Source organism: Harmonia axyridis, chromosome 1 (assembly GCF_914767665.1).
Source record: "Harmonia axyridis chromosome 1, icHarAxyr1.1, whole genome shotgun sequence".
Lineage (NCBI taxonomy): Eukaryota > Metazoa > Arthropoda > Insecta > Coleoptera > Coccinellidae > Harmonia > Harmonia axyridis.
The window spans coordinates 68,142,419-68,167,980 of record NC_059501.1 but is presented as its reverse complement, the minus strand read 5'-3'; the positions used below and the strand labels follow the sequence as shown (position 1 = coordinate 68,167,980).

The window sequence follows — 25,562 nt, the reverse complement described above, 5'->3', positions numbered from 1 at the left end:
ATGATTTTTGAAAAACCTATTTGTTTCGAAGATATAGGGGAAACAAAATTTCAGATAATAACATTTTATTATGAAAAATTACATGAAAATTCAACTCAACCTACAAAAACTGTTGAAAATGACCACCTCTAGCCAGCATACAAGCATCCAATCAATTCATAATAGTCAAAGATAAAATGTTAATTTCTAATACATCACAAAACGAATTCAAATGATAACCGTGTTTAATCTGTATTCCTTTACCATCTGCACTTATCAATTTTTAGTCAAAAAACTGGCCGTTTTTAGTAATTGGAATGTTGTTAAACAAATTTAAAAATAAATTGTACCTACTTAGTAAACACAGTGCGGTACGCATTTTTATTTAAACTATTATTAATTTTAAAAATATAAAAAATGTTGTTCGCCCTGTATCTTCGAAACAAAGAGGTTTTTCAAAAAAGGAACAACCCCCTGAATTTTTGCCGCATGTTTAGGAAACACCCTGTATATGTTTCAACAAATATCAAAATTTGAACAGCTCCTTCTGGGTGTTGCAGTTTCTTTGTCAGTTGGTATAAATAAAATTCTCAATAATTATATGCACAAAACTTCCAGTATAGGGTGATTTTGATTGTATGAAGCAATGTTCAAAATTAAATTATTAGATGGAAAATATAGTTTTGCAACCCTAATTCATCTTTTGTCAAAATCAATTCTGAAACTACATGACAAAATCAATTCGAATATCTATATTCCTCTGCTCTTCTTTTCTGTGTTGGAGATGAAATGATCTTTCTTCATTTGTTATCCAATTCAATGAAATATACAATTCATACCGTAATGAAGTAAGAATCATTCTTCGTTCATTATCCATCTAAATTCAATATTCTTTTCATTAGGGTAAATTCAACGGATCTAAACGAATACGTCAACGACCCAAACGGAATATTTACTGAAGCAACTCCTACACATCTGTAAATATTGTTCCAATTCAGAAGAGAAAGGGTTCAGTTTCAATTCAGCAAGAGGCTCAAGAGGTTTACTTACAATCAGCATAGAAGTGAGGTGATTGGATAACCTGTTAACTCGAAAGCCCGGACAGATTGTTAGACCCTCAAGTCTTCAATTCGAGGGTTGTTAATAGTTAGCAAATTCAAAAGGCAAACAATGAACACCACAATATTCCTGTTTCACCGGATACAACAAAGAAAATTCATGGGATCTACTTATTCAGGGTGTTCAACTGAGAATGCATAAAATAAGTTTTCAATAGATAAGGCTCTAGGCTTCCTCGTCCTTTCAATATTTAGTCTTGTATTCTACCTAGGTGCAACTGAGGAACTGGGTTAATAACCCATCCTTTCATATCCTCATGGACTTTTGTTCTGTTTCTGTATTTTCTGACTGTATCTTTGTAGATGTTATCCTCAAATCATTTTGCAGGGTTTACTTAGTTCGTTACGAACCTAGGTGCTCCACCTGTCGAAGAGTTTCTTGTCGTATGTTCTGCTAAATCCATATTCTTGATTCCACAGGCATAGAATGAGGTTCTCCTCAAATTTTGGTGGACTTACTTTGATTTTAACGTATCTCAGAAATTCTATGTTGAATATTCCTGTATTGTTTGTTTGGGGATTCAAGTGCAATGAATTTAGTTCTTTACTTGCTGTATCCTTGACGTTGATAATATTTCTTGCTATAAGACATCTTCCCAAGCTCCTGCCTGAATTGAGGTGAAGGTGCGAGTGGTGCTATCCAAGTATAACCATCTTTCCTTCTTCGAATTGTTGAGTATTGTATATGATTTCCTCAGTTCCTAGGGGTGATTTATCAGTTTTTTTTTGTATCTTTCACACTTGTTCGAGTGGATTTTGATTTATGTTATACATCATGGCTTTGACTACATTATCTACAAGAGCAAACCTACTATTTAAAGTACGATTATTTGTTAGAAGTTTATGACATTATAAATACAAGGTGTTTCATCATAAAATGAACAAACAGATATTGGGACAATTGAAAAGCCCCCGGTCTGATGCACAGATGGCTGTGCTGGTATTAAATCCATATCATTTTCAGGTAGTACCAATCTTCAAACGATACCTGTCAAAACTTGACAGCAGTGCGACCATTAGTTTGTGAGATATTGCGTTGTGATTGTAGCTACTTTTGTTATTTGTTTGAAAGAGATGGAAAAAAAAAGAATTTCGTGTGCTGATAAAATATTGCTTTTTGAAAGGAAAAAATACAGTCGAAGCAAATTTTGGCTTGATGAAGAGTTTCCGGAGTCTGCACCTGGAAAATCAACCATCATTGATTGGTATGCTAAGTTTAAACGTGGTGAAATGCGCACCGAAGACGGCGAATGCAGTGGACGCCCAAAAGAGGCTGTTACCCATGGAAAATTCAAAAAAGTTCATAAAATAATATTGAATGATCGTAAAGTGAAGTTGATGGAGATATCAGACATTATTATTATTTGAATTGGGGTCATTTTGGTTCGGTAAGCTATTCGGGAACTGCCACCATGTAGATCTTTTGTTCTCTACCCTATTCATTCATGGAAGCCCAAGGAGGTCCTCAATGACGTTGATAAAACTGACAACCTCCTTAGGTGCCTTGGCCGTTACCTCTCTGGTATCCAGGACCCATATGAACGGTTCTTAAGCCAGCCAGCTCCGAACACTTGCAAACCATGTGTTCGGCTGTTTCTGCTTCTGATCCACGGAGCCTGCAAATCTCATCTGATGACTTACCCATACGGTACAAATGATATTTGTAACGACAGTGCCCCGTCAGCAGTCCCACCATCACCCGAAGCTAGATATCAGACATTGTGAAGATATCATGTGAACGTGTACATCATATCATTCACGAATATTTGTTAATGAGAAAGCATTAACAAGTTAATGATTCTGAGCAGTGTTTGAAGCTGTTCGAAATAAACCCGAATTTTTGCGTCGATATGTGACAATGGATGAAACAAGGCTCCATCATTTCACTCCGGAGTTTGATCGATAATCAGCAGAGTGGACTGCATACGGTGAACCGAATCCAAAGCGAGGAAAAACACAAATCAGCTGGAAAGGTTATGGCATCAGTATTCTGGGATGTGCAAGGTATAATAATCATTGATTACCTCCAAAAGGTCCATACCATTGACATTGATTATTATATAGCATTATTGGATCTTTTGAAGAATAAAATCGTTAAAAACCGGCCCTATTTGAAGAAAAAAGGTGTTGTTTCATCAAGACCATGCGCCGTGCCCTAAATCAATGGCAAAATTGCATTAATTGGGCTTCGAATTGCTTCTGCATCCACCGTATTCGCCAGATCTGGCCCCCAGCGACTGTTTCCTGTTCTCAGACTTCAAAAGAATGCTCGCTGGAAAGAAATTCAGCGCCAATGAAGAAGTAATCGCCGAAACTGAGGCCTATTTTGAAGGAAGAGACAAATCGTACAAAAATGGTATCGAAATGTTGGAAGATTGCTATAATCGCCGTATCACCCTCGAAGGCATCTATGTTGAATAAAAAAATCGAATTTTGCCAAGAAAGAGTGTTTTACTATGGTACCCCGAGGACTTTTCAATTGGCCTGTTATGTCATAAGGCAAAAATGATTCTCCTGGTGTCATGTACAGTGCATCCCATTTTGGGTGAGACAGCCAGGTTTCTCGCTTGTTATTTAAGATAGAGCCTTGCGGTTTTCACGTTCCTGTCCTACTTTTTCGTGAAACTCAAGTTGGTCTAATCAGATTCTGCATAACTGTTTCCTTTAAAAAGATACAGGGTGATTTTGGAAATTGACACTTTTCGGACCCCTCCTTTATCTCCGAAATTATTAGAAATAATGCTGAGCTGAAAACTACGTCTGAATCAGAATTCTGCGTAGAATCCAGTGGCGTACTCAATATTTTTTTTCGGGGTATGGTTTTGAAGATTCAACACAAACCTATATTTTTTTTATTGGAACACCCTATATATCATTACTTCGTTGAATTCGTTATTTCTTTCCCTTCAAAATGATATATGATACTATGTAGGTAGGATGTTCAGAAATGTTGAAAAAACACTAAAACGTCAAAAAATGATGATTTTTTGTAAATCAGCCATGAATTTTCTATGTTTCAATAAGAGGATTATTACTTCCGATTTTTAAAAGTAGTAGGTCATTGATGACACAAACATTCTTGTTGTTATTATGGCTACTATGCATTTGGGAGCATTGTTTTATCAAGTAGGCATTGGAGGGAAAAAACCAATCTGATCTAGCTGTCATCGCTATAAATTATTGTTATCATTATTGATTCTTCTTTTCTATGGAAAATCCATTGCCCATTAACAAAAAAATCATCATTATTTGATATTTTAGTGTTTTTAAACATTTCTGAACATCCTACCTACATAGTGTCATATATCATTTTGAAGGGAAAAAAATAACGAATTCAAGGAAGTAATGATACACATGGTGTTCCATTGAAAAAAACATAAGTTTGTGTTGAATCTTCAAAACCATACCCCAAAAAAAAATATTGAGTACGCCACTGGATTCTACGCACAATTCTGATTCAGACGTAGTTTTTACCTCAGCATTATTTCTAATAACTTCGGCGATAAAGAAGGGGTCCGAAAAGTGTCAATTTCCAAAATCACCCTATATCTTTTGAACGGAAACAGTTATGCACAATCTGATTGGACCAACTTGAGTTTCACGAAAAAGTAGGACAGGAACGTGAAAACCGCAAGGCTCTATCTTAAATAACAAGCGAGAAACCTGGCTGTCTCACCCAAAATGGGATGAAGTACATTACCAAATATGTTTGTCAAGTTTATGATGAAACACCGTGTATAGTTATATAGGTGGTATTTTGTGCTTCACTTTGCTTTCGTTGTTTTTCTTATTTCATCATTAATTATCAATTCACATTCAAATGATGAATTTTGTCTAGATAAAATTCATAGCTTTGAAAATATAAGGAAAACAACATTTCGAACGGTCAAATTCACGGAACCCCTGGTCGGTTTGTACCATACCAATTAATGAACACTCAGAACTCAAAAAAGGCTTCCACCCAAAAGGAACACAGAAGTAAAAAACAGCATGAAAATTCTTCTTCTTGATCCAGGAGTCTCACTCGATAAATAATACCGAATTTAAGAGCCACCCTGACCACAAGGGCTCATTTCACGTAACGTGACCTATCGAATGGCCGCACAATTTTCCCCTCCTGCTCTGTTTCCTCCCGTATTAACGTCGACTGGATTTCAGAGCCAGAATCCGATAAGCGGCCAGGAGGAAGGAGTGATAAAATGGCCCCAGGTTGCCATTTAATATCGAGAAACGAAAACACAAAAGGTCAGGCCTTCCCGAATTCAATTATACTACTGATGTATCGACATATAGGTTTCCACACGGATAGATTTGTCGTCCGAGAAGACGCATTGTGTATGGCAAACACTGGATGAGTACGACAAAGAAGATTTTGCGTTATTTCCTTCTCGAGGAGATGGAAAAAAGATCGCGATTGTGATTACTGACAGTAGTCGTTCATTGTTCATCTGTTCTCACTAATCTATCGCCATACATTAGTTATTTATCTGAAAATATGGACCAGGGTACCCAGGTGGACGCTGTTTACACCGATTTATCCAAAGCTGTTGACAAAGTTCATCATGCGACACTTTTACAAGTCCTCTCGGATTATGGCGTGGGATCGAATCTGTTGACCCACAGGTCATACCTGTGGGAAAGATCTCAGTTCGTTATTATAAATGACGCATTTTCATCCCTTTACAGGGTCGAATCGGGAGTACCTCAGGGTTTTCATTTGGGACCACTCCTTTTTATTTTATATGTCAACGATATCTGCAAATGTTTTCATAACATAAATTTCGATCTTTACGCGGATGACATTAAGATGTACTTTGCAGTGAAGGATTCGGGTGATGCCCGGAAGTTTCAGGATGATTTGAACAGATTTGATGAATTTAGTTCCCTACACTACCTGTCCTTGAATATTAACAAGTGCAAACACATAACATTCACTAAAAACGTCAACATCGTAAGCACTTCTCTATCTCTGAGCAATAAGATTCTGGAGAAAGTGAAAGTAGTCAAGGACTTGGGAATATATCTGGATTCGAAATTATCATTTGAACGCCACATAGATGATATTGTTTCCAGAGCTTTCAGAATGCTCGGTTTCATTCTGAGAATTTCGCGTTCATTTAGAAGTGAGGAAACGCTAAAGGTTCTTTACTTTTCGCTTGTTCGCAGTATAGTTGAATATGCAACACCAATTTGGAATCCCTTTTATCACAAATATATTAATCGGATCGAAAGGGTACAAAGAAAGTTCACTAGAGTCTTATACTACAGGTTCGGGAATAGTTAAGTGTCCTATTGATGCAAGGTTGAGGCTTTATAGATTGACTACTCTGGAGCAGTATTCGATCAAACTTTTTTATATCGGATAATGAATGGCCACTTCGATTTCCCTCTCATTAATGAGGTTTATTTGAACACTCGTACTTTCACCGGACGTCGAAGAGAACTGTTTTTTTGTCCCAAGAGCGCGCACGTCGTTGTTTTATAACTCCATTTTTTTGAGAATCATGCGGTTTTATAACTGGCACATTTTTTTTATTGACATTTTCAATATCTCTCAAGTTGCTTTTAGAGAAGAATTATATTTGTATCTATGTAGAAATTACTGAATTGTTTATTTTTTTTGATATTGTTGATATGTTTTATCTTATAGTTTATGTTCATTCTCAATTGTAAATATCTTCTTTTTTGTGGTGAATCCTTGTAATTGGGTTATTCCTGTTAGGATTCCTGTTTATGTTAAATAAATAAATAAATTGCTCAAACCTATTTATAATTGTGGTGTTGTGTTTTTTTATACACGACTTTTTTATGTCAGGCGATACTGCTTTCAATAGAAAATTCTTCAATATTCAATTACTTGAAATCTTCTTTTCACACAGATGAATTTTGTCTTTCACGAATGCGAACTTCAGAGGTCGAAATATAAAAAACCTCAAATTAAAAAGAACGCTAAGAGTTCCTCGATCATGACCACAAAAAAATTATTGTGTCAAAATTTACAAATACGAATGAAATTCAGTTTGAAAATAATAATAGAGAAGCTCTGTCAAAATCATCAGACTTTAATAGAGATATTTTATTTTTTCGAGGTGAATGATATGTAACAAGGAAGTGCAACTTTTTTTTCTGAAAACTTTTAGCGAAATTCATTTCTTAATACCATTTCAATCAAATTATCAGCTCTGGGATTGAAAGTAACTTCATGAAAGTCACCTCAATTATCTCATCAAACGATACCATATAATGCATTTCAATTATATCTGCTAAATCTTGAAGAAATAATCGCAAAACTTTTCGGTGACCATGATGAGGGAACTCTTACTTTCAAGTGGTGCTTGGTATCGACATGTAGGTTTCCACACGGATAGATTTGTCGTCCGAGAAGACGCATTGTGTATGGCAAACACTAGATGAGTACGAAAAAGAATATTTTTCGTTATTCCCCTCTTGTGGAGATGAAAGAAAGATCGCGATTGTGATTACAGACAGTAGTCGTTCAATGCACAAACCTATTCATAATTTTTATGTTTTTTTCTATACTCGACTTTTTTATGTGAGGCGATACCGCTTTCAATAGAAAATTCTTGAATATTCAATTATGTACACGAAACCTACTTTCCACACACATGAATTTGTCTTTAACGAATGCGCATTGTGTATCACAAAAACTGGATGTGTACGAAAAAGAAGATTTCTTGTTATTTTCTTCTTGAGGAAATGGAAATTTGGAGTATCGCGTTTTCATGGGGTCTTTTAAAACACTGATGGACGACAGACAAGAACTTCATTTTGAACATGAACACTCTACTAAATCAACTGATCATCACCTCGTACCTTACTTCCTGAATTCCCTTTTTCCCAGTTTTTATACCTGGGTTACAAACATAAAATCATATTGTACACCGTGAATTTCTTCTTCCTTTTCTTATTCTCTAAGTTGTATGCCTGCGCAATGGTATCATGGTGCCTGCACACTAATTAGGGTACGGAAAAGATATTCTCTATTGTACTTTCTGAGAACTCTATGAATGAAAAATTTGTATGCACAAGTACTACGAAAGACCACTGTTACACTAATGCAGGTACATTTATTAATGCTTTTCCATTATCTAGGATGAGTTGTAGACTTAATGCAGATATACAGGGTGTAACATAAGTGATTGGTCATAGACTAGTGATGAATGCAGGTCATCCAAGGCTTCCAGAAAAGTAGCTTACTTTGTACCCTGATACTGTTAGTTTCTGAAATACCTAGATGACCTGAATTTACCACCAGGCTATGGCCAACCACTCATGTAACACCCTGTATATCAATATCTTAAAAAACTCACCTTGTCTATTAACCCTGGCAACATCATGATCAATCTGTTGAATCAGTCTCAAGCCTTCACATCTCAAGCATCTGCTCAACCAAGTACTGACTGCATCTCCACAATCAAAGCCTATGACTCTATCTCGACATATCTTACTCTCACATAGACTAAGGGTTTTACGGTTAGGATCGTGTAAGGGTATAACGATGCTACCTTCATCTGAAACAAAATTTTCGATCATCGAGTGGACACACTGCAGAATTATTATCTATAGCGCCCGTAAATATACTCGGTGACATCAGAAGAGTCAAGCAGGAATAATTCATTCACCCCCCATTTTTTGTATCAAAACTATGATATAATTGAACGCATACATATTAGCTTGATGAATTTTTTGCTTTGAAAGCTTTTTTATTGCTCATCCATTCACTGGAGTTGAGTAAAAATAAACCAAATAAATCATCATCTTAACATCTATGATGAGTTATAATTAAGAAATTGTATGAATTTCAGTACAATAACGGTAGCCCTTATTTGTCATTAATATAAAAAAAAAACAAATACTAGAAATACCAACCAGCTAATCAAGACGTATCAAGAAGCGTCAAGATAGCGTCCTAAAAAGAAGCTCTACTAGAACCCATAAGTACTACACATGGAACCCCAACCAATTGTTTGCAGAAGAACGATAGACCTGCATACACTATTTGGGCATATTCCAGCCTTTGTTTTTTTTTTCGTACAACCTACGACTAATGTTTCTTTTGACTGTGAACATATATACTCTTGTGATTAGGACACCACAGCGGTCCCGCAAATTCATTGGTAGGTCTAACATATTATTTGTGAATTTTGCAGCAAACGTCGCAGTTACAGTTATGAACGATCTTGGAGATCATATAATATACCCGCTTTATCTATTATATTTTGAACATGAATCGACCAAGTGAGATCGCCTGAGATTGTTAGACCCAAGTGATTATGGTGTTCGGTCCATCCAACATGTAAAGATTCACTGGATTTGAATTTCATCAATAAAATGTGGGATACTAAAAAGAGCAGGATGTCACATTATTCCATGAATATTATTATGTTCAATCTATGCTCAGAACAAAATGCCACATGCAGACCCCAAGTACATCATTTTGTTGATGCCTAGTGCCCCATGGTGTCGACGTACGTTCTGGATTAAGTGCTGATAACAATTCTTGGAAAGTACTTCAGAGTCTACTCTAAGTTGTGATAACTATTGAGATGAAAACATTTTTTTGTCAATTCTGAAGAAATTTAGCGTTGTACCTGTCTGTATGTGGGTTCGAGCATTAATTTTTATAATTCTTAGCCCATTTCGATGGGTATTTAGTTTGGGTTCATTCACCCCATGGTTCCATATCTTGGCTTTTACTTTTCCGATAGTTCTGAAATTTTGTATGGGTTTTATAGTTGGTCTCGAGTGGCTGTAGAAATTTTTACTCTTCCAAATAGACGATGTGAATTGCTCAAGTGCTAACGTGAAATTCCCGAGATCTCAAAATATCACAACCCACTAGTCCAATTTCGATAAAATTTGATGAGATGATTTTGGTTAAGTCACTAGTGCTCACAGAGAAATTGAGGTATGATTTCAAGCAATGAGGTTCGACTCAATAACTCAATTCTGTTTTTCGGTCCAGCAGAATACAAAATTTTCGAGCGGAATGACCTAGAACTTGAACTTTTGAAGAAGAGGTTTTCATATCGAATACCACATTTGTTGAAGTTGTTTATATTTGTGTTTCCAAGTTTGTTAAATCCTCGATTAAATTGTACAAAATACCTGTATTTGTCAATCCACCCTTACAACATTTGAGTTAGTTTATGAACAAAACCTAAAAGGAATTCCGTAAATAGGGCCGTTCAAAATGTTGTTCTCGTGTTCATTTGAAACTTGATCGTGTTATCAGAACCATGGAATGTTCAATGTATATATAAAATCAGAATTCCAAGCTTCTCGAAAACTTTCATGTTAACAGCGGCTTCAGAACACAAAACATTCAAGAAGAATATCGAAAAAAAAGGGTGGAAGCACTGACATGTAAAGAGCTATTGAGCACTCGTTTATTGTTTATTCATGCTCCTATTATACTCTTGGTGTTCACATAATTACATAATAAACGTTTATATCTGGTTACCAAGATTGAAATTAGCGCATAAATGGTGATCTTGATTTCATGTCAGTGCTTTTCTCATTTTTTTATTTCGATATTCTGCTCTTTTCTCTCATTTTACTTTATCATCACATTCAGAAAGATACAAGTTTTTGGTCTTCACATTGGAAAGAGGTTAGGGCATGGTTTGATTCTTTTACGAACTGAAATTAAGATGCATTGATAGATGAATGATCATACCATCAATAAATCAAATTGGTGAAAATGGTCCCTATATATGTAACACTCAATGTCGCTGAGTATACAAGGTATACTCAAGGTATGAATGGTTGGAAAAAATTTAGGAGATGATTGCTTGCCAAAAAATGGAGTGGGATCTTCCTTATAAACTTTTTTTCGAGTCACCCTTTATACAGCACCCTAAAGATGGCGCCAGAGAAATAGTTTCCAATTTTTTTCTTGAAAACCGAAAAGCTCACAAAAATGAAAATCAAGGTGACATTTTATGCGGACGAGAAGTTATTCAGAAAATTTTTTGGTGGTGTTCCTCTTTCTGAGGAAAAAAAATTTCCAGCACATAATACACCTGAGTTGTGGAGGCTGGAAATATTTTCGACCTTAAATTCATCCAATGGACTGATGTCGAACCGATATTTTCATTGAGAACTGGTACAAATATAAAGTAAATGTAACAAAAAGAAACAGTTATAAACTTTTCACAAATTGAAGACTACTTTTCGGGCACTTTCATCAGGGGGTTGTAACTAAGCAGGGGGAGGCTCAAAAAAGAAGTTGATATGAAAGACTCACCTTATTCATCTACAACCTGTAAAATGTCCTCAGCTGTAGCTCATCGATATTTCTGTTTATTTTATTTCATAAACTTTCTTTTCCATCCAGATTAAATCCCCTCAAGGACAATAGACACAATGAAATTCCGTCCGATGTGTGTGTTCAGAAATCATTAAAACTAATTCCGTTTGCAAACAGTGGCATTCGCGGCAAAGTCCACAAAGAAAACATCACACACAAGCTCCCACTTCCTGAGGTTTCCGAGTACGATTAAACTTGAAGTTCTTTATCCTTGCGCCATATTTAAGCTCGACTTTTGCACGTTCGCTTTCCGCATCACCAATGTTAAGCAAATAACCGAGGCAAATATGAAAAGAATAATGCCTTCCCCACTAGCGGAAAGCTCCCGTGCAATAACAATTCTCGATTAATTTTTCAAACGTTCTGTCGGTTTGGTCGTTCGCCTTAAATTTTGTTCCGAGAACAGGGTTGGCCTAGCTTCGAATATTTGATATACAGTATTGGCAAGGATAAGTGCCGAAAATTTAGATATCCAATGCGAGAAACTTAGATAAAATTCTGTTGAATGAAAATAATATACTAACTGAGAAAGAAAATGATACACCCAGAAGGAGCTGTTTGAATTCGAATTTTTTTTTGGTAACACATATATAGTATAGCAAGGAGTAAATGATTGAAATCGGAAGAAAAAAACGATTTTTTCAATGAAATTGTTAATAATGTGTTAGTTCACCGCGATTACCTATACACTCCCCAACACGTCTAGGCATTGATGCAATAAGATGGTCTATCTCTTCTTGAGGGAAACTATCTCAGCTACCTGTACTTCATGTCTCAAAGCCGCCAAAGTCCGTGAGGGCTGAGGTAAATTTCAAAGCCTTCTACCCATGATGTCCCAAACATGCTTTATGGGTGAAAGATCGATAGATCTGGGCGGCCATAGCAAAACATTCACATGAGTCTCTTCGAAAAAGGTTAAACTAAATCTGTGTGTATGGCATAATCTTGCTAAAATTTTGGGTTCTCGAGCCGGTTAAGGTAAGGGAGAACATATGGCTCCCCTGTTCCTTGGAGGTAACGCAGCGCTGTCATGTTACCTCGAATAAAGACTCAAAGTGACCTACTTGCATGTGGAATAGCACCCCATACCATATAGCCTACTGTCCGGTGTACATGACGCTCAGCATCAAACTGAGGTTCACGTCTTTCTCCCCGACGTCGTCTAACTCTTCTTCGGCTATCATGTGCACACAAGGAGAATCGAGGTTCATCAGAAAATGATGACCTGATGCAATTCCACATTCCAATGTTGACGTTCTCTGCACCACTGTAATCGTTGCTGGCGATGCTCAACCGTCAGAGGTAACACAAGATGGGGTCGATAATACTGCTGTCCAAAAGACCTTATTAGGCAGTAAACCATTCGATCCCCTATGGGCTCGTTTCACTGGTCATCGGAGTATAGAAACCTTGGCGTGGTGGTTGACTCTGGCCTGACTTTTATTCCTCACGCTGAGGCTTTGCGTCAAAAGGCCCAGGTGGTGGCTTTCGGGCTGTTTCGTCTTCCACGAGCACTATGAGGTGATCAGGTTCGGTCTCTGATCATCTTCTTTAAAGGTTTTTTTCTGCCAATAATTTCTTATTGCGCCTCCGCATGTTATCACCGCCTGGGTCATTCCCATGTCCGACGGGTCATTCTGTCGACTCAGCGGCATTTCCTCCTCCTTATTTTTCCTTCGTATCGAACTGCAGCCACATCTACTCTTGAAGTTGTGACGGGTAGTTTACCCGCACACTATTACGTCGTTCATCGGGCTGCAGCTTATTTTCTGAGGAGAGGATTTGAATTTCATTCCGGAGAGCTCTACATTCCATCCGTGTCCTTGGACGACCCTGGTAGGTCCTCTGCATCCGTCGGTCCATGGATTTTCACTGCGCCATTTCTCTTCTTGTTGGCAGTCGGACTGGGAGACATCTGACTCGAGTCGTTGTACCTTCGACTGGATCCTCTCTGTTTATTTTATCTCCAAAAACCCTTGGTTTCGCCTAAGTTTCCCTCTGTCCTGATTTATTTCAGGCCATGGTCCTTTCAAAGGTAATCTGTTCAGGCTGGATCTAGTCGAAGAGGAACATTGTCCGTGTGGTCGCCCACAGTTCAGCGACCACATCCTTAGAAACTATCCCTTGTGTAGTGACCTCAGGGTCATTTGAGGTTGAATTAGCCGATTTTTGTTCATCTCGAAATAATTTCGGCCCTTTATCTGCATTCGCTATATGCTATATATCGCCTCAACTCTTGGGACCGTATTCTCGACAAGTGATCTTTCAAAACGTATACGTTCATTCAGTGTTCTTAGCACTGAAAGAACGTATACGTTTTGAAAGATCACTTGTCGAGAGTACGGCCCCTGGCATTCGGCCTAATCTGACATTCTTCCCCGGACAGCAATGATGTGAATGTGCCTAAGCGTAGTGAGGAGCACTGCTCATGAACTACTTTTTGCACTGCTGAGCTGAGCTGAGTATGGCCTTGTTCTCCACTCATCAGGCAAAGATTGAGTTGTCGCCTTTAATGGCCATAAATCTTGTTTACATGAAAAAACCTTCACGATTTCATTCTTCAAATTCAGTCAAGTACTCCTTGCTATACTATCTATGTTTTACCAAAAAAAAATTTAAAATGTAAACAGCTCCTTCTGGGTGTTGCAGTTACTTTGTCAGTTAGTATATAATGATTTTTGGGACGCAGCAGCATAAAATTTTGCGCTAGGCTTAAAATTCTCATTAGAGAAGAACAAATTCAACCACGGCACATACGTTCTCTGACAATTTCAAGTGTCTAGGTTCTTCCGTTCAAAAGTTATAAATTTTACCGACGGTTGGACAGACCAAATTGAATTTGACCATGGATTTGTCATCAGTGAGTCGAACCTTATCGTTTGCACAAACTACAGACACCGTAATTTTTTAGTGCAAAAGGATAAAAGAGAAAAAACTAATTTGAAAAAAATGGATTTAAATGTGTAGTGACGTAATTATGGTTTATAATAAGTATTTTCCGATCAACTGTATTCAACGTTCAGACAGAAAAAGATAAAGATGAGGAATCCAATCCTGCTTCAGAGTTCGTGACTCGTGAAAGTTTTTTCTCCGAGTTCAAAAATTTCTTGTTCTATTCATGTTTTTAAATCTCTTCTTTCTGAAAGAATAGCAAGAGGTCTGAAAATCTCTAATAACTTTATAATATTATTTTTCTCCTTCCGGGTGGAAGTTGGATTCGTTTTTGAATCTCAAGGGGAAGAGAAAAAAAACATTATGTTCTGAATATTGAGTAGCAGTCGAAGTAAGACAAGCATTGAATTTTTTTCTTTTTATTTATCTCTTCTGGCTATTACTACCTTTTCAATAATAACTCAAACGAACAAGTCTCGATCAGATTGCAGAGAAATCAGGCTTATTATAGACAATAAATACCTTTCACTCTATTAAGGAAGATTCGAATTGAAATAATTTGTGCTGTCTTGCTTCTTGGATTAAAATAATTTCATAAAAAAATATCAGCTTATCGCCTTAATCTATTATTTAAAATGAAGAAGTTTTTGGTGAAAGCTCGTGCATATACCTCATTTAATATTATGCTGAACTGATTGAGGTACCGTTTTCGAATGCTCTGAGGTACATAGACAATTCATGAATTAAAGAATCGTTCACATTTAGTATGTTTTCGGGCATGAAGTACTAGCAGTCATTGAACTTGCCATATGTACACCAGTTATCCCCAAGATAGTGCAATTATTGCCAAATGCTAGCTTGCTTTGGGAATACACTAGTCGAGTCACTGTCACTAGTGCTTTTCTTTAGTTGACTATGCAGAGGATATTTTGAGGACCGAATCTCTTAGATTCACCGAATAATTCTGTATCGAGTGTCTCATTTTGAGACAAGGCATATATTTCAGAATTATTCTATTCTCTGAAGAAGAAATTCATTGAATGGAATTCATGTTCATTGACAAAATTATAAAATTTCTACTTGCATCATGAATGAATGAGTCAATACTTCATTTAGCTGAAAAAGTTTTAAACTGCTGCCTTATAAAGGGTGTTTTTTTCGATTGGCATTACTGTTCAAGATGGCGACCGATTTAACAGCTGTCAAGTGATTTATTCTCACTTTGGTTTGGCAATTCATCATGAATAGACTCACGCCTGAACAACGTTTGTAAATAGTGCAATTTTATTTCGAAAATAATGGTTCTGTGCGGAATACGTATCGCGCACTACGTCCATTAGCGATGAAACGCAGTTCTGGTTGAATGGCTAGGTCAACAAACAAAACTGCCGCATATGGAGTGAAGCTAATCCTCAAGTGTATGTCGAAAAACCGTTACATCCAGAAAAACTGACTGTTTGGTGCGCTTTATGGGCTGGTGGAATCATTAGTTCGTACTTCTTCAAAAACGATGATGGCCAGAACGTTACAGTCAATGGTGATCAATATAGAGCCATGATTACTAACTTTTTCATTCCTGAATTGAACAACCATGATGTCACACAGCTCGTGCCACAATCGATTTATTGAAAGACACGTTTGGTGACCGCCTAATTTCACGTTTTGGATCTGTGAATTGGCCTCCAAGATCTTGTGATTTAACACCGCTAGACTGTGGGGCTATGTAAAGTCATTGGTCTATGCAGATAAGTCACAAACCCTTGACCATTTGGAAGACAACATTCGCCGTGTTATTGCCGATATACGGCCCCAAATGTTGGAAAAAGTCATCGAAAATTAGACGTCCAGATTGGACTACATCCGAGCAAGCCGTGGCGGTCATATGCCGGAAATCATATTCAAAATGTAATGCCACAAGATTATCTTGCGGATAAATAAAATGCATGTCAATCGAATAATCCGTCGTTGTTTTATGGCAATTTAAAGTTCTATAGCTCTAAAAAAAACACCCTTTTCCATAGTCTAGTCTAGAGATTCAGGTAGACAATTCAAATAGCTCATTCTACAAAAGAATTGGAGAAAAATGTGTATAATTATGGGACATCTCCGAAAAAAAAAGAAAAATGAAATCATTCGGGTGGAAACTTATAATTCTGAAGCAATATACCTTAATTATTCTACCATATTAAGGCCAATTTTTTTCGCCTCTATTCCAAGTTGCAACCGTCAATTTTTTTCTGCCTTCTCTGATGAGCCGACCTTGCTCAAGTATACAAAAATATTGAATATCACCTAAATGAAAGACCGTCGAAGCTATCTGAACATCATATTGTAACTGCAATTTTATTTGAGACAAGATTGTTCTTACCTGGAAAAGTTAATTCAAGTGTTGTTTGTTCTAGGTCGATAACTGGCCTAACGAGACACATATTCGGATTCTGCTTTTGAGATAGGCAGGAACCATTACTATTCACAATCATCCATTTTCTGTCGTATTCCAATCCAGAATTGGATACCTTCCAGCTTTTCGGTGGAGCGAACGCTCCACAAGATTTAACTGGATAGAGGAATATATATTTGAGTATACCTCCGGCAAATTCTTTATCTACAGCATCAAATGAAAGAGTATTTCGGATAATAACTTCTTGCTTGAATTCCGTAGGTTTTACTAGATTCCTGTACATATTATTATTTTTTGTATGATGTCCCTTAAATCTATTTATGTAATTCTCTTGCAATATCTTCCAATTTTCTGGAAACTTTATCAAAATGGGTTTTTGGATGAAACAATCCTTTATCATCCTGAGAAGAGCGTCAACATCAGCTTTTCTTGACATATAACCGAACGAAACCCTCAATGAGCCAGTAGGAATCCCATCAACTAAATCGTTGAGGTCTCCACAAACGTGTCCTGCCTGTGAAATGTAAAGAAAATTTATTGATTGAATGGATCACGAGAAAATTGTACTAACGTTAAAATGCTTCCTGACATCGTTGGAACTGAGTTTCAAATGCCTTTGGCAAGCTCCTGGGTTGCACGAACAACCTGTCCGTAAGTGGATTTTGTTCAAACTCGCCATGTTCATCACCTTAAAGAATAATTTAGAATTATATACGTATAGGATCAATGGTGCTTATATGAGAAAATTTGAAATTTATGCACTGAAAAATAATTCAATGTTTTCATGTTGAATCATCCCTCGGCAGCTTTAAGATTGTGCACACTACAATCATTGGGTATGTTCTGTGTGGAAAAATCTAATTTTATCAACAAGTGTCGTTCTTCATAAACAAAAAATTTTTTGAGAATGGCGTCCTTGACTTTATCCTTCATCTTTTTTGATCTGTATCTTCAAATATAGTGAATGAATCCTGGAAGACAAATTTTTGAAGAACCCATTTTAATTCAGACTAATAAAATTATTCTCAATTCAGTTGGAATAGCTGTATTCAAATGAATGTTGCATGAGTAACTGAACATGTTTTCAGTGTGAGTGCTTAATAATTTTGATAGTCGGAATCAGTGTTGAAATCAATGAAGAAATTAAGGATTGTTTCACAAATTTCAACAGAATTGTCAGCCTCTATAACTAACTCTTGAAAATCATGACCAATATTCAATTATATTCAATAATCACTGAAGCAGGATCGAACTGAAAAAATTATATGGTTGATATTGATATAACACCTATTAGCCCAGTACACAAGTTTTTTCAAAACCAAAATTACGCTTATAAACTACTATAAATAAAATATAACTAATCAGGCAGGACTTGGCAGAACATATTCACATTTTAGGAGAATTAAACATCTAATACATTTTAAATCATTGGATAAATACGGACCTGTTGAATTCTGAATAATATTTTAATCCATTCTGCACAACACTTTCAAATGTCTTTTAAGCACTAAGGATAGTACTTTCGAAATAATGGTCTATAGTGTAGTCACAACCAAGCGTTAAACAAACACTATGATTTATAATAATGAATCTGCGTCCTCTGAAACGGATATCGAGAAGGTCTTTCGAAGAAAAGAAATTAATTTTGAGGTTGCCATGAAGTAAGCGCAAGTTTCTAAAGTGACAAAACCCCACACTTGTATAGATTTCTTAGTTTATATGATATATTATATACTTTTTTGTAAATATAAAACATTCAATTATTACTATCTACATCATAGTATCCTTCTAGTTCTAGTAGTAAGAGTATGCTAATGATTGCATACTTCTCACATAGGCCTATCTTATGGTCAAATAACATGCTACACGCTGAATTCAGTCCAAAATAAGATGTTGATATTTCAATATAAAATGATATCTTTGAAACGAAAAAAAAAAAAATTGTCAATAGATTAGATTCGATTTGAGGGAGTTCTGCGACCTAATGCTCTTTTGTGCATCAGAGATATTCTCGCCATAACGTGATATATAGCTCGCCCTCCAGTTCCAGTATCTGGGATGGCTTCAATAAGGCTACTTTCACACTTCTACAAGTTTCTTGTCCGAAGCAGATTTTGCGTTGGCTAGTGATGGTGGAATTTCTTTCTTCGCACAAAATCTGCACTCGTCATTTTCTGCTAGACCTATGAGGTCTTAACCTAAGGCGACAATGCCCTGTGAGGAATCCAGTGAGGAGTTGAAGTATATTCTTGATAAGATCCAGATATTTCTTGGATCTCGAAGTGTCAAAGTTTCAAAGATACTTTTTGGAATGATAAGACCCAGGAAGGTTCCACCAGAGTGTTTCTCTTTCGGCTTTTCCTTTCTCCTGAAACTCTTTCTTATGGGTACATTTGCCTATAACACAGAAAGGTCGCGGGCCAAATAAATGAGTTTGTTAACTTTTTCGGGCAAGTGTGTGGGCCTTTTCATTCTCTCCAATTCCCAGATTCAGAATTCTGAATTATTTTGTGGTCTCAATTTGCTCTAAGGAAGTAGGCACTCTTAAATTATTTCAGAACTTTCAGAATTATTTCCTGACATTGAAGTCGAAACTTTTTGTGAACTCATTTCAAGATCTGTAGTCCGAACCTGAATCAACAACATTCTGTGAATATGCGAAGCGTTGACAGATAGCACGCTATTTCAGATAGATGTCATGCTATTTTAAATCTAAATTTCACATCTTATATGTATTTTAATGGTAAATTCATATGAAGCCTGTAGTAGCGCTATAAGCATATTTTTACTCATACTAGCCATTTTGGAAATAATGATTACTCTACTACCACTACTCTTGATGGGGGATGCATTGCGCTTCACAGGGACGCATTTGGCTGCTGTCTGCGGACTCGTCGCTGGATTGGTCACATTACCGGCCAGCATCAGATTGAAATTCAACGAAAGTAGTCCAGATCTTGAAAAACTACATGGACACACTTCTTTCTTCAAGAAACTCACCCTATTTGTTTCTCTCATCTTGAATCTTATAGCTGCGACGCTCACAGTTATCGGCCTTTTGAAATTAAAGAACTTCATGTTTGAATTTGGGAGGTTGATGAAGGTGAGGGTCCACTTAAAAATATGAAAACTGAATTTTTCCTTTCTAATTTATAAATTTCCAAAGCTTTTTCGCCATAATATATAATCACAGTAATCATCTTATTTTTTAGGTATATCACTGCCACACACCTGCCAGAGGTCTTGTGAATATGATACAACTGAGCATGGACTGTTGCGGAGCTATGTGTTATAAAGACTGGTTAACAATAAACTGGCGGATGTATGAAATTAGTAACGATGATGACGTTGTAGAAGAAGATAATGCAGATGCTGTACCATATTCTTGCTGCAACAAGTTCTCGGCCATGCCTTGTGGTCATTACGACTTGAGAACATACGGAACCTGCAGCATTCACAAGAACGGTTGCGGTAAAGCTATTAAAATACTCACCAAGCATTATCTATGGATGCTATTCACCCTTTATCTGATAAACGTTGCTCTACAAGTCCTCCTTCTAGTTATTTACTATTCAGGCCAAAACGAATGTAGGGCAAAGAAGCAAAAACATAGGAGGAAAGAACCAGTAGTGACAGGGTACTCAAGAATTGGAGATTCACCTTGGGAAGGTATGTCAAATTGTTCTAAAGGCAGTGGGGACAGCTCGAAGGATTCTGTGAGATCAAGCAAAGGAAGTGGTGATAGTGAGGGCTCCAACATTTGTGACTGTTCTCTGGAAGATGAAACTCCAGAACTGACGAGCTCTCACAAACAGGTACGGATATTTTCACCCCTTGGACAATCGACGAAAAGCATCAAAGTGGTTCCTGATTGATTGTAAACATACTTTTAAGCATCAAAATGAAATTGTAACTATTTGTTTTGTAAGATAAATTCTGAAAGGAAATAGCTTCTCACATCCTCGTTTCTATCGTTCATATACGAGAGGTTTGAATTGAGGTTTGTGGTTTGTAATTTCTATTCATTATTCATGCATTTTTGAATAGTGCTTTTTTTCAGCAAGAAGACAACGATAGACAATTGAAAACGATGTATGTGGATAGCTTAGAGCAAATAAAAACCAAATATTTGTGTTGGAAGAAACTATGATAATTTAACGATTAGAACTCAAACTGAACGAAATGTTCATCAAGAAAAATGTCTTCGATAAAATAATAAAACAGCTTTCAAAACTGAAGGTATATTATAATTGATCAGATATTCTTCACTTCTCGATATTCAAACTGAATGTAATTTATATTAATAAAAAATGTCATATTCTTCAAATAATTCAACAGTTCTCCAAATACATATCACCAAAAAATAACTAAGAGAGATACAAAGATATAAAATCTACACAGAACACACTCCTTCCAGCTCTAAGCTTCTGAAAGGCCTCACAGAGGCCTAGGAAAGTCAAGATGGAAAACATTGAGAAATCCACTGGCAACTTTTCTCTTGGAATTTTATTTTCTTTAGCTCTTATATTTCAAATATATATTTTAATATTAAGATTTCCCAATAAAACTCAATAATGAGAATAAAAAATACTTACTTCAGCATATCCAATATGTTGACCATTCTCTCTGACCAAATTAAAGTTTACTATTCCTCCCTGATGTTGATTATTTTCGAAGGTGGTGTCATGATAGAGGATCACAGCCTGTTTTCCATTGGCATGATGCAAAGTGACTAAATTCGAATGAAGGTATTTGGCCAAGTTGAATGTATGTTTAGAAATCGATTTCATAGTAAGATCTAGTCTTTTCAATGTGTTAAACCCTTCATTCAAGGTACAAATTGAAAGATACGGAAGAGTACCATCTTCAAATCTGAAATATCATATGAAAGATACATTGTTATGTATAGTTCTTCATCTAAAATATATCAATTTAAATTCATTGCAGAACCGTAAGTAAGAAGTAGGGGTGACAGGGGTGTGGGATTGGGTGCTGAATGGTCTTTCTCTTTATGGAAAATTTCACTTCATAGAGCTCTAGAGAATTTCAATCCTTGACCAGTTAAATGTGAAAAAAGTCTTTCTTCCCTGAAGTGTACCGGTTTCAGGAATACTATTTGAGAAGCCAGTATAACATTTAACATAAATCAATGTAATTCGCCTTTTTCTTCATCTCAATCACCAATTCTCTCATTAATGAAAATAAAATTATTCTTTATTTCATCCAATAAAAATCTGAAATGACAAAATTCGGTGAGGTACATCATAAGTCCCTGAGTACAATAATTTCAAATTAATTTTACATTAACTAAAAGAAAAAATCTAACGGTGTTAAAGCTGGAGACCTTGGTGGCCACTGAATATTTCAATTATCACAGATTATTATCATCGTTGAATTGCCGTGTTGAACTGAAACTGATTAATTTTATAGTTTGCTGAGTAATTTATGGACAGAATGTCGACCTAGGTTACCAGATGTAAATCCACTTGATTTTTGTCTTTGATATCTAGGGTCGAGGAAACACCTGGAATATAGCGCCGAACAAACAAGGAGAAAAAGTTAAGAGTCTTTACTATTGTTTGAAAGTTGATGGTCATCAGTTTAAACATTTGCTGTAGTTCTCGCAAAGATATCTAATTTATTCATCGAAATATTTTGAGAGAGTTGAAGTTTTGACACTAGGAGTATAACTACTCTGGAACTCAGATATCTTTTATTCGATTAATTTTACTCACACAATTGGTATTCTATCTAAGTTTAACAAATATGCGGCATTGTAGCTGATTCAACTTCTTACGACCTCTATTTCAAACGTTTGAACTGAAATTACAATTTGACTCAAAAGTGCCCTAATAAAAATTCCGCACTCTTACACCAATCACGAACGCTCAATTGTGAATTACAAATGATTTCTATATAGAAAAACTGGTGTCAGCAATTTTTTTCCAGTTAACCCACGGCAAAACTTGACAGCAGTTGTCACCAATAGTTATTTTCCTAACAAGTGTGGAAAGTGATACTTCTCCGCAAGAGACTGCAGTGCGGAAAAGGCACTTTCCACATGAGTTAGGAACAATATTTTTCCAACTAGCTTAAATGAAACACTTTCACGATGAATTTTCGTCTTGGTACCGACTGGCTTTTTAATGCGCTCACCGCATAGAGCAACGTTTGAATTTTATGATTGGACATGCCAAAATTTTATCATTGCTGCGACTCTTTAATATTTGCGTGCGGAAAATAACCTTGTTATTCACTTTCCGCATGCATATGCGTGCGGAAAGTGAAGAGCATGGCTTTTTTCGCACGAATTTGGAAAAGTACTAGTTTCCAAACGTCAATGCGTGTGAAAACTGAAAAGTAATACTTTCGAAACGCTAGTAGAAAAAAATTATAATACCTTTGATAACAAGTAATTATGGTCTCATGAAATAGTCTTATCAAATACTATTCGCGCATCTCTGATATTATTCGAACAAAACTGTAGATACATAAAACATTGAAGATATCCAATCAACTTCAGATACTTATTCAAAGAGTAACCTTTTATCTCTTCAGAAGTATTTTCGATAGCTCTATTTCCAGCATCATAAAATTATGGAAATTGAAGTTTATCGTCATATTTTATATCAACAAGCACATACCTTTCAGCGAGAGAGCTCTTCAACACAGCCTCGTCCTCAAGAGCCAGAGCCATCAGTACTGTGCCTCCTCCATAATACTTCTTTTGTAATACTTGCTGGCTACAATTCCTCACCAAAAGCGCCCCCACTCCCGTAGGATACCCGAATAACTTATAGAAGGAGAACGGGACAAAATCTGGCTTGTATATGGACAGATCCAAGTTGTTAGTGGCCGCAAAATTAGCTGCATCGAGCAGGACATACCACTTCCTTGCTTTCAATCCTTTCGCTCCATTGAGACCACCGCTGTGAACCCTCTTGATCCAATCAAGGGGATATTTAGTGCCGGAGAAATTACATTGGGCGGGGTAGACGAAAAGGGAGCTGGTGTTTGGGAGGTGGTGGAGGTCGTCTTCGGATGGCGATCCCAATATTTCAAAAGCTTCTGGCACGGTGAGTACTTTGGAAATAGGACTGTAGGATCTCATCCCCAGCACTGAGGTATGATTGTCCTCCAGGTAAAAGAGCCCTCCTTCTTTTCCATTCTGATTGGTGAATTCGAAAGTTTCAGCTATGAGTTTTATGGAGGCTGTAGAGTTGGCGGTGAATATAACGGTGTATTCCTCTGAGTTCGTGTGAAAATGTTGGAGTATCCTGAGGATATATTGAAATATAATTAATTTTTTCAGAGTGACCAGAAATATTCGTTCCACCAAAGAAATGGAATTGACTAATTTTCGTGCAATGATTTTTATAATTTTCGATTTGGATTAACTCAACAACGTCATAAAGCATTATTGCAAATGAGTAAAATTTGAAGTGTTTTTAAAGAAGAATTGCTGCATTATGCAATTATTGATATAATTATATCTAACCTGTAACGAAGAATATCGATAGCATCTTCGGTTTTTTGACTGGGAGCATTCTTTCCATGTGGATTGCATAAAAGAGTGTTTTTCAATTCTGCTGCAATGTTCTCAATTTGTCTCTCAGAATATAAAGTGCCACCGGCATGATCCAAAAAATGTTCGTCTGGAATTAAAAAATATTTTCATTGTTATGTTTCGTTATCAAATGAATATTTATCAGTATAATACTAATACTATAAACAAATATATTCAGGTTCTTCTATAGGTGTTAACAATGAGTTTCAGTTTCGATTTGAGTAGTATTTCAAATAATCATGAACAGATTTGAAAAACTCATTCCTGAAAATGAGCAGCTCTCTTTATTCGAACTATTTCCATGTATATGTACAAATTTTCCAACTATATCATTGTTGAGAGCGAATATTGGCCGAAGTCAGAATTCAGTGATTAATATTCTAGTTAATTATAAATGTTTTCTCAAGACCACATAGTTAATGAAATCGGGGAATTATATTTTCGTTATAATTCTGTTCAAAAATTTCATTTTATAGAGAAAACCAAACTGCTATCAGATATGTAAAGTTCTGAATTTAAATCAAGAAACAGAAAGATTGATCCTCTATTCACGTTACTCTGCTGCTCGTAGATACTAATAGAAAGAGTTCAAATTCAAACCAACCGGGATATCGATTGGGTCTCCTGTCACGTGATGTCATCATGTGTCTCCTTCTGACTTCGGAGTTAGTACTCTCTCTCTTTTCTCGACTTTAGATAAAACTCTCCTAGCTGTCGGTTTCTCACTCTTCACTAAGAGGAGGATTCACTCAATTCTAGATATTTAAAATATCAGGCTGCAGCTCAGTTCTACCCAGTCCTTGTTGCACCTATATTTCTAGAGCCGCTCTAGTCATCCTCGTCCTTGTAGTCCTGTAGGTTCTTGGGCCTGTCCGTCGCCTCCTAAGAATTTTCTTAGCGCTTTAGCTAAAAGAACCGCCTTCTACATTATATTTCGACCCTTAGTTCTTTGATATTTCTCTTAAGATTTTCAGGTACTATTTATGTGTGAGATGATAATTGCGAGAGTTCTGGTTGAAACAACTGTTGTCCACACTAAAGCCTGAAATTCTAGACCCCTATATTTTGACCCATGTTATTGTTATTTCGGGATTGCTAAGTCGATGAGTATTGCTGTCTGCTGATGTTATTAGATTAATAATATATCATGCCTTATGCCAGGAACTGTAATATCTATGAAAACCATACGATTCTAGTGAATTTCAAAGCGTGTATTACTAATATGTCTGCCAATTTTTGGTGAAGTATCTTTCCTACCGCAATCGTGTCTCT

At 36.4% G+C, this 25,562-nt stretch overlaps 2 protein-coding genes across 2 annotated transcripts in view; one reads left to right on the top strand and one right to left on the bottom strand.

The window, feature by feature from the left end:
* The window catches only part of LOC123681756 (molybdenum cofactor sulfurase 3), a 44,508-nt gene that overhangs the window by 6,558 nt on the left and 12,388 nt on the right, over window positions 1–25,562 (bottom strand). Inside the window, exons 2-7 of the mRNA XM_045620034.1 lie at window positions 24,222–24,378; window positions 23,368–24,000; window positions 21,319–21,595; window positions 17,295–17,411; window positions 16,691–17,237; window positions 8,429–8,629 (exon numbers count right to left, since the gene is read on the bottom strand). Coding sequence (XP_045475990.1) covers window positions 8,429–8,629; window positions 16,691–17,237; window positions 17,295–17,411; window positions 21,319–21,595; window positions 23,368–24,000; window positions 24,222–24,378 — 1,932 coding nt within the window. The remainder of the gene's footprint in view (window positions 1–8,428; window positions 8,630–16,690; window positions 17,238–17,294; window positions 17,412–21,318; window positions 21,596–23,367; window positions 24,001–24,221; window positions 24,379–25,562) is intronic.
* On the top strand, window positions 19,378–21,100 carry LOC123681762. The gene is made up of 3 exons (XM_045620048.1): window positions 19,378–19,826; window positions 19,936–20,538; window positions 20,784–21,100. The coding sequence occupies exons 1-3, from the start codon at window positions 19,464–19,466 to the stop codon at window positions 20,871–20,873; spliced, it is 1,056 nt and encodes a 351-aa protein (XP_045476004.1). The 5' UTR covers window positions 19,378–19,463; the 3' UTR covers window positions 20,874–21,100.

Bases quoted from the DNA above. Each gene is read 5' to 3' on its own strand.
- LOC123681762 (XM_045620048.1), top strand. From the start codon at position 19,464: ATGGTAAATTCATATGAAGCCTGTAGTAGCGCTATAAGCATATTTTTA. The intron at 19,827-19,935 runs GTGAGGGTCCAC...CTTATTTTTTAG, and splicing joins AATTTGGGAGGTTGATGAAG to GTATATCACTGCCACACACC. The intron at 20,539-20,783 runs GTACGGATATTT...GCTTTTTTTCAG, and splicing joins TGACGAGCTCTCACAAACAG to CAAGAAGACAACGATAGACA.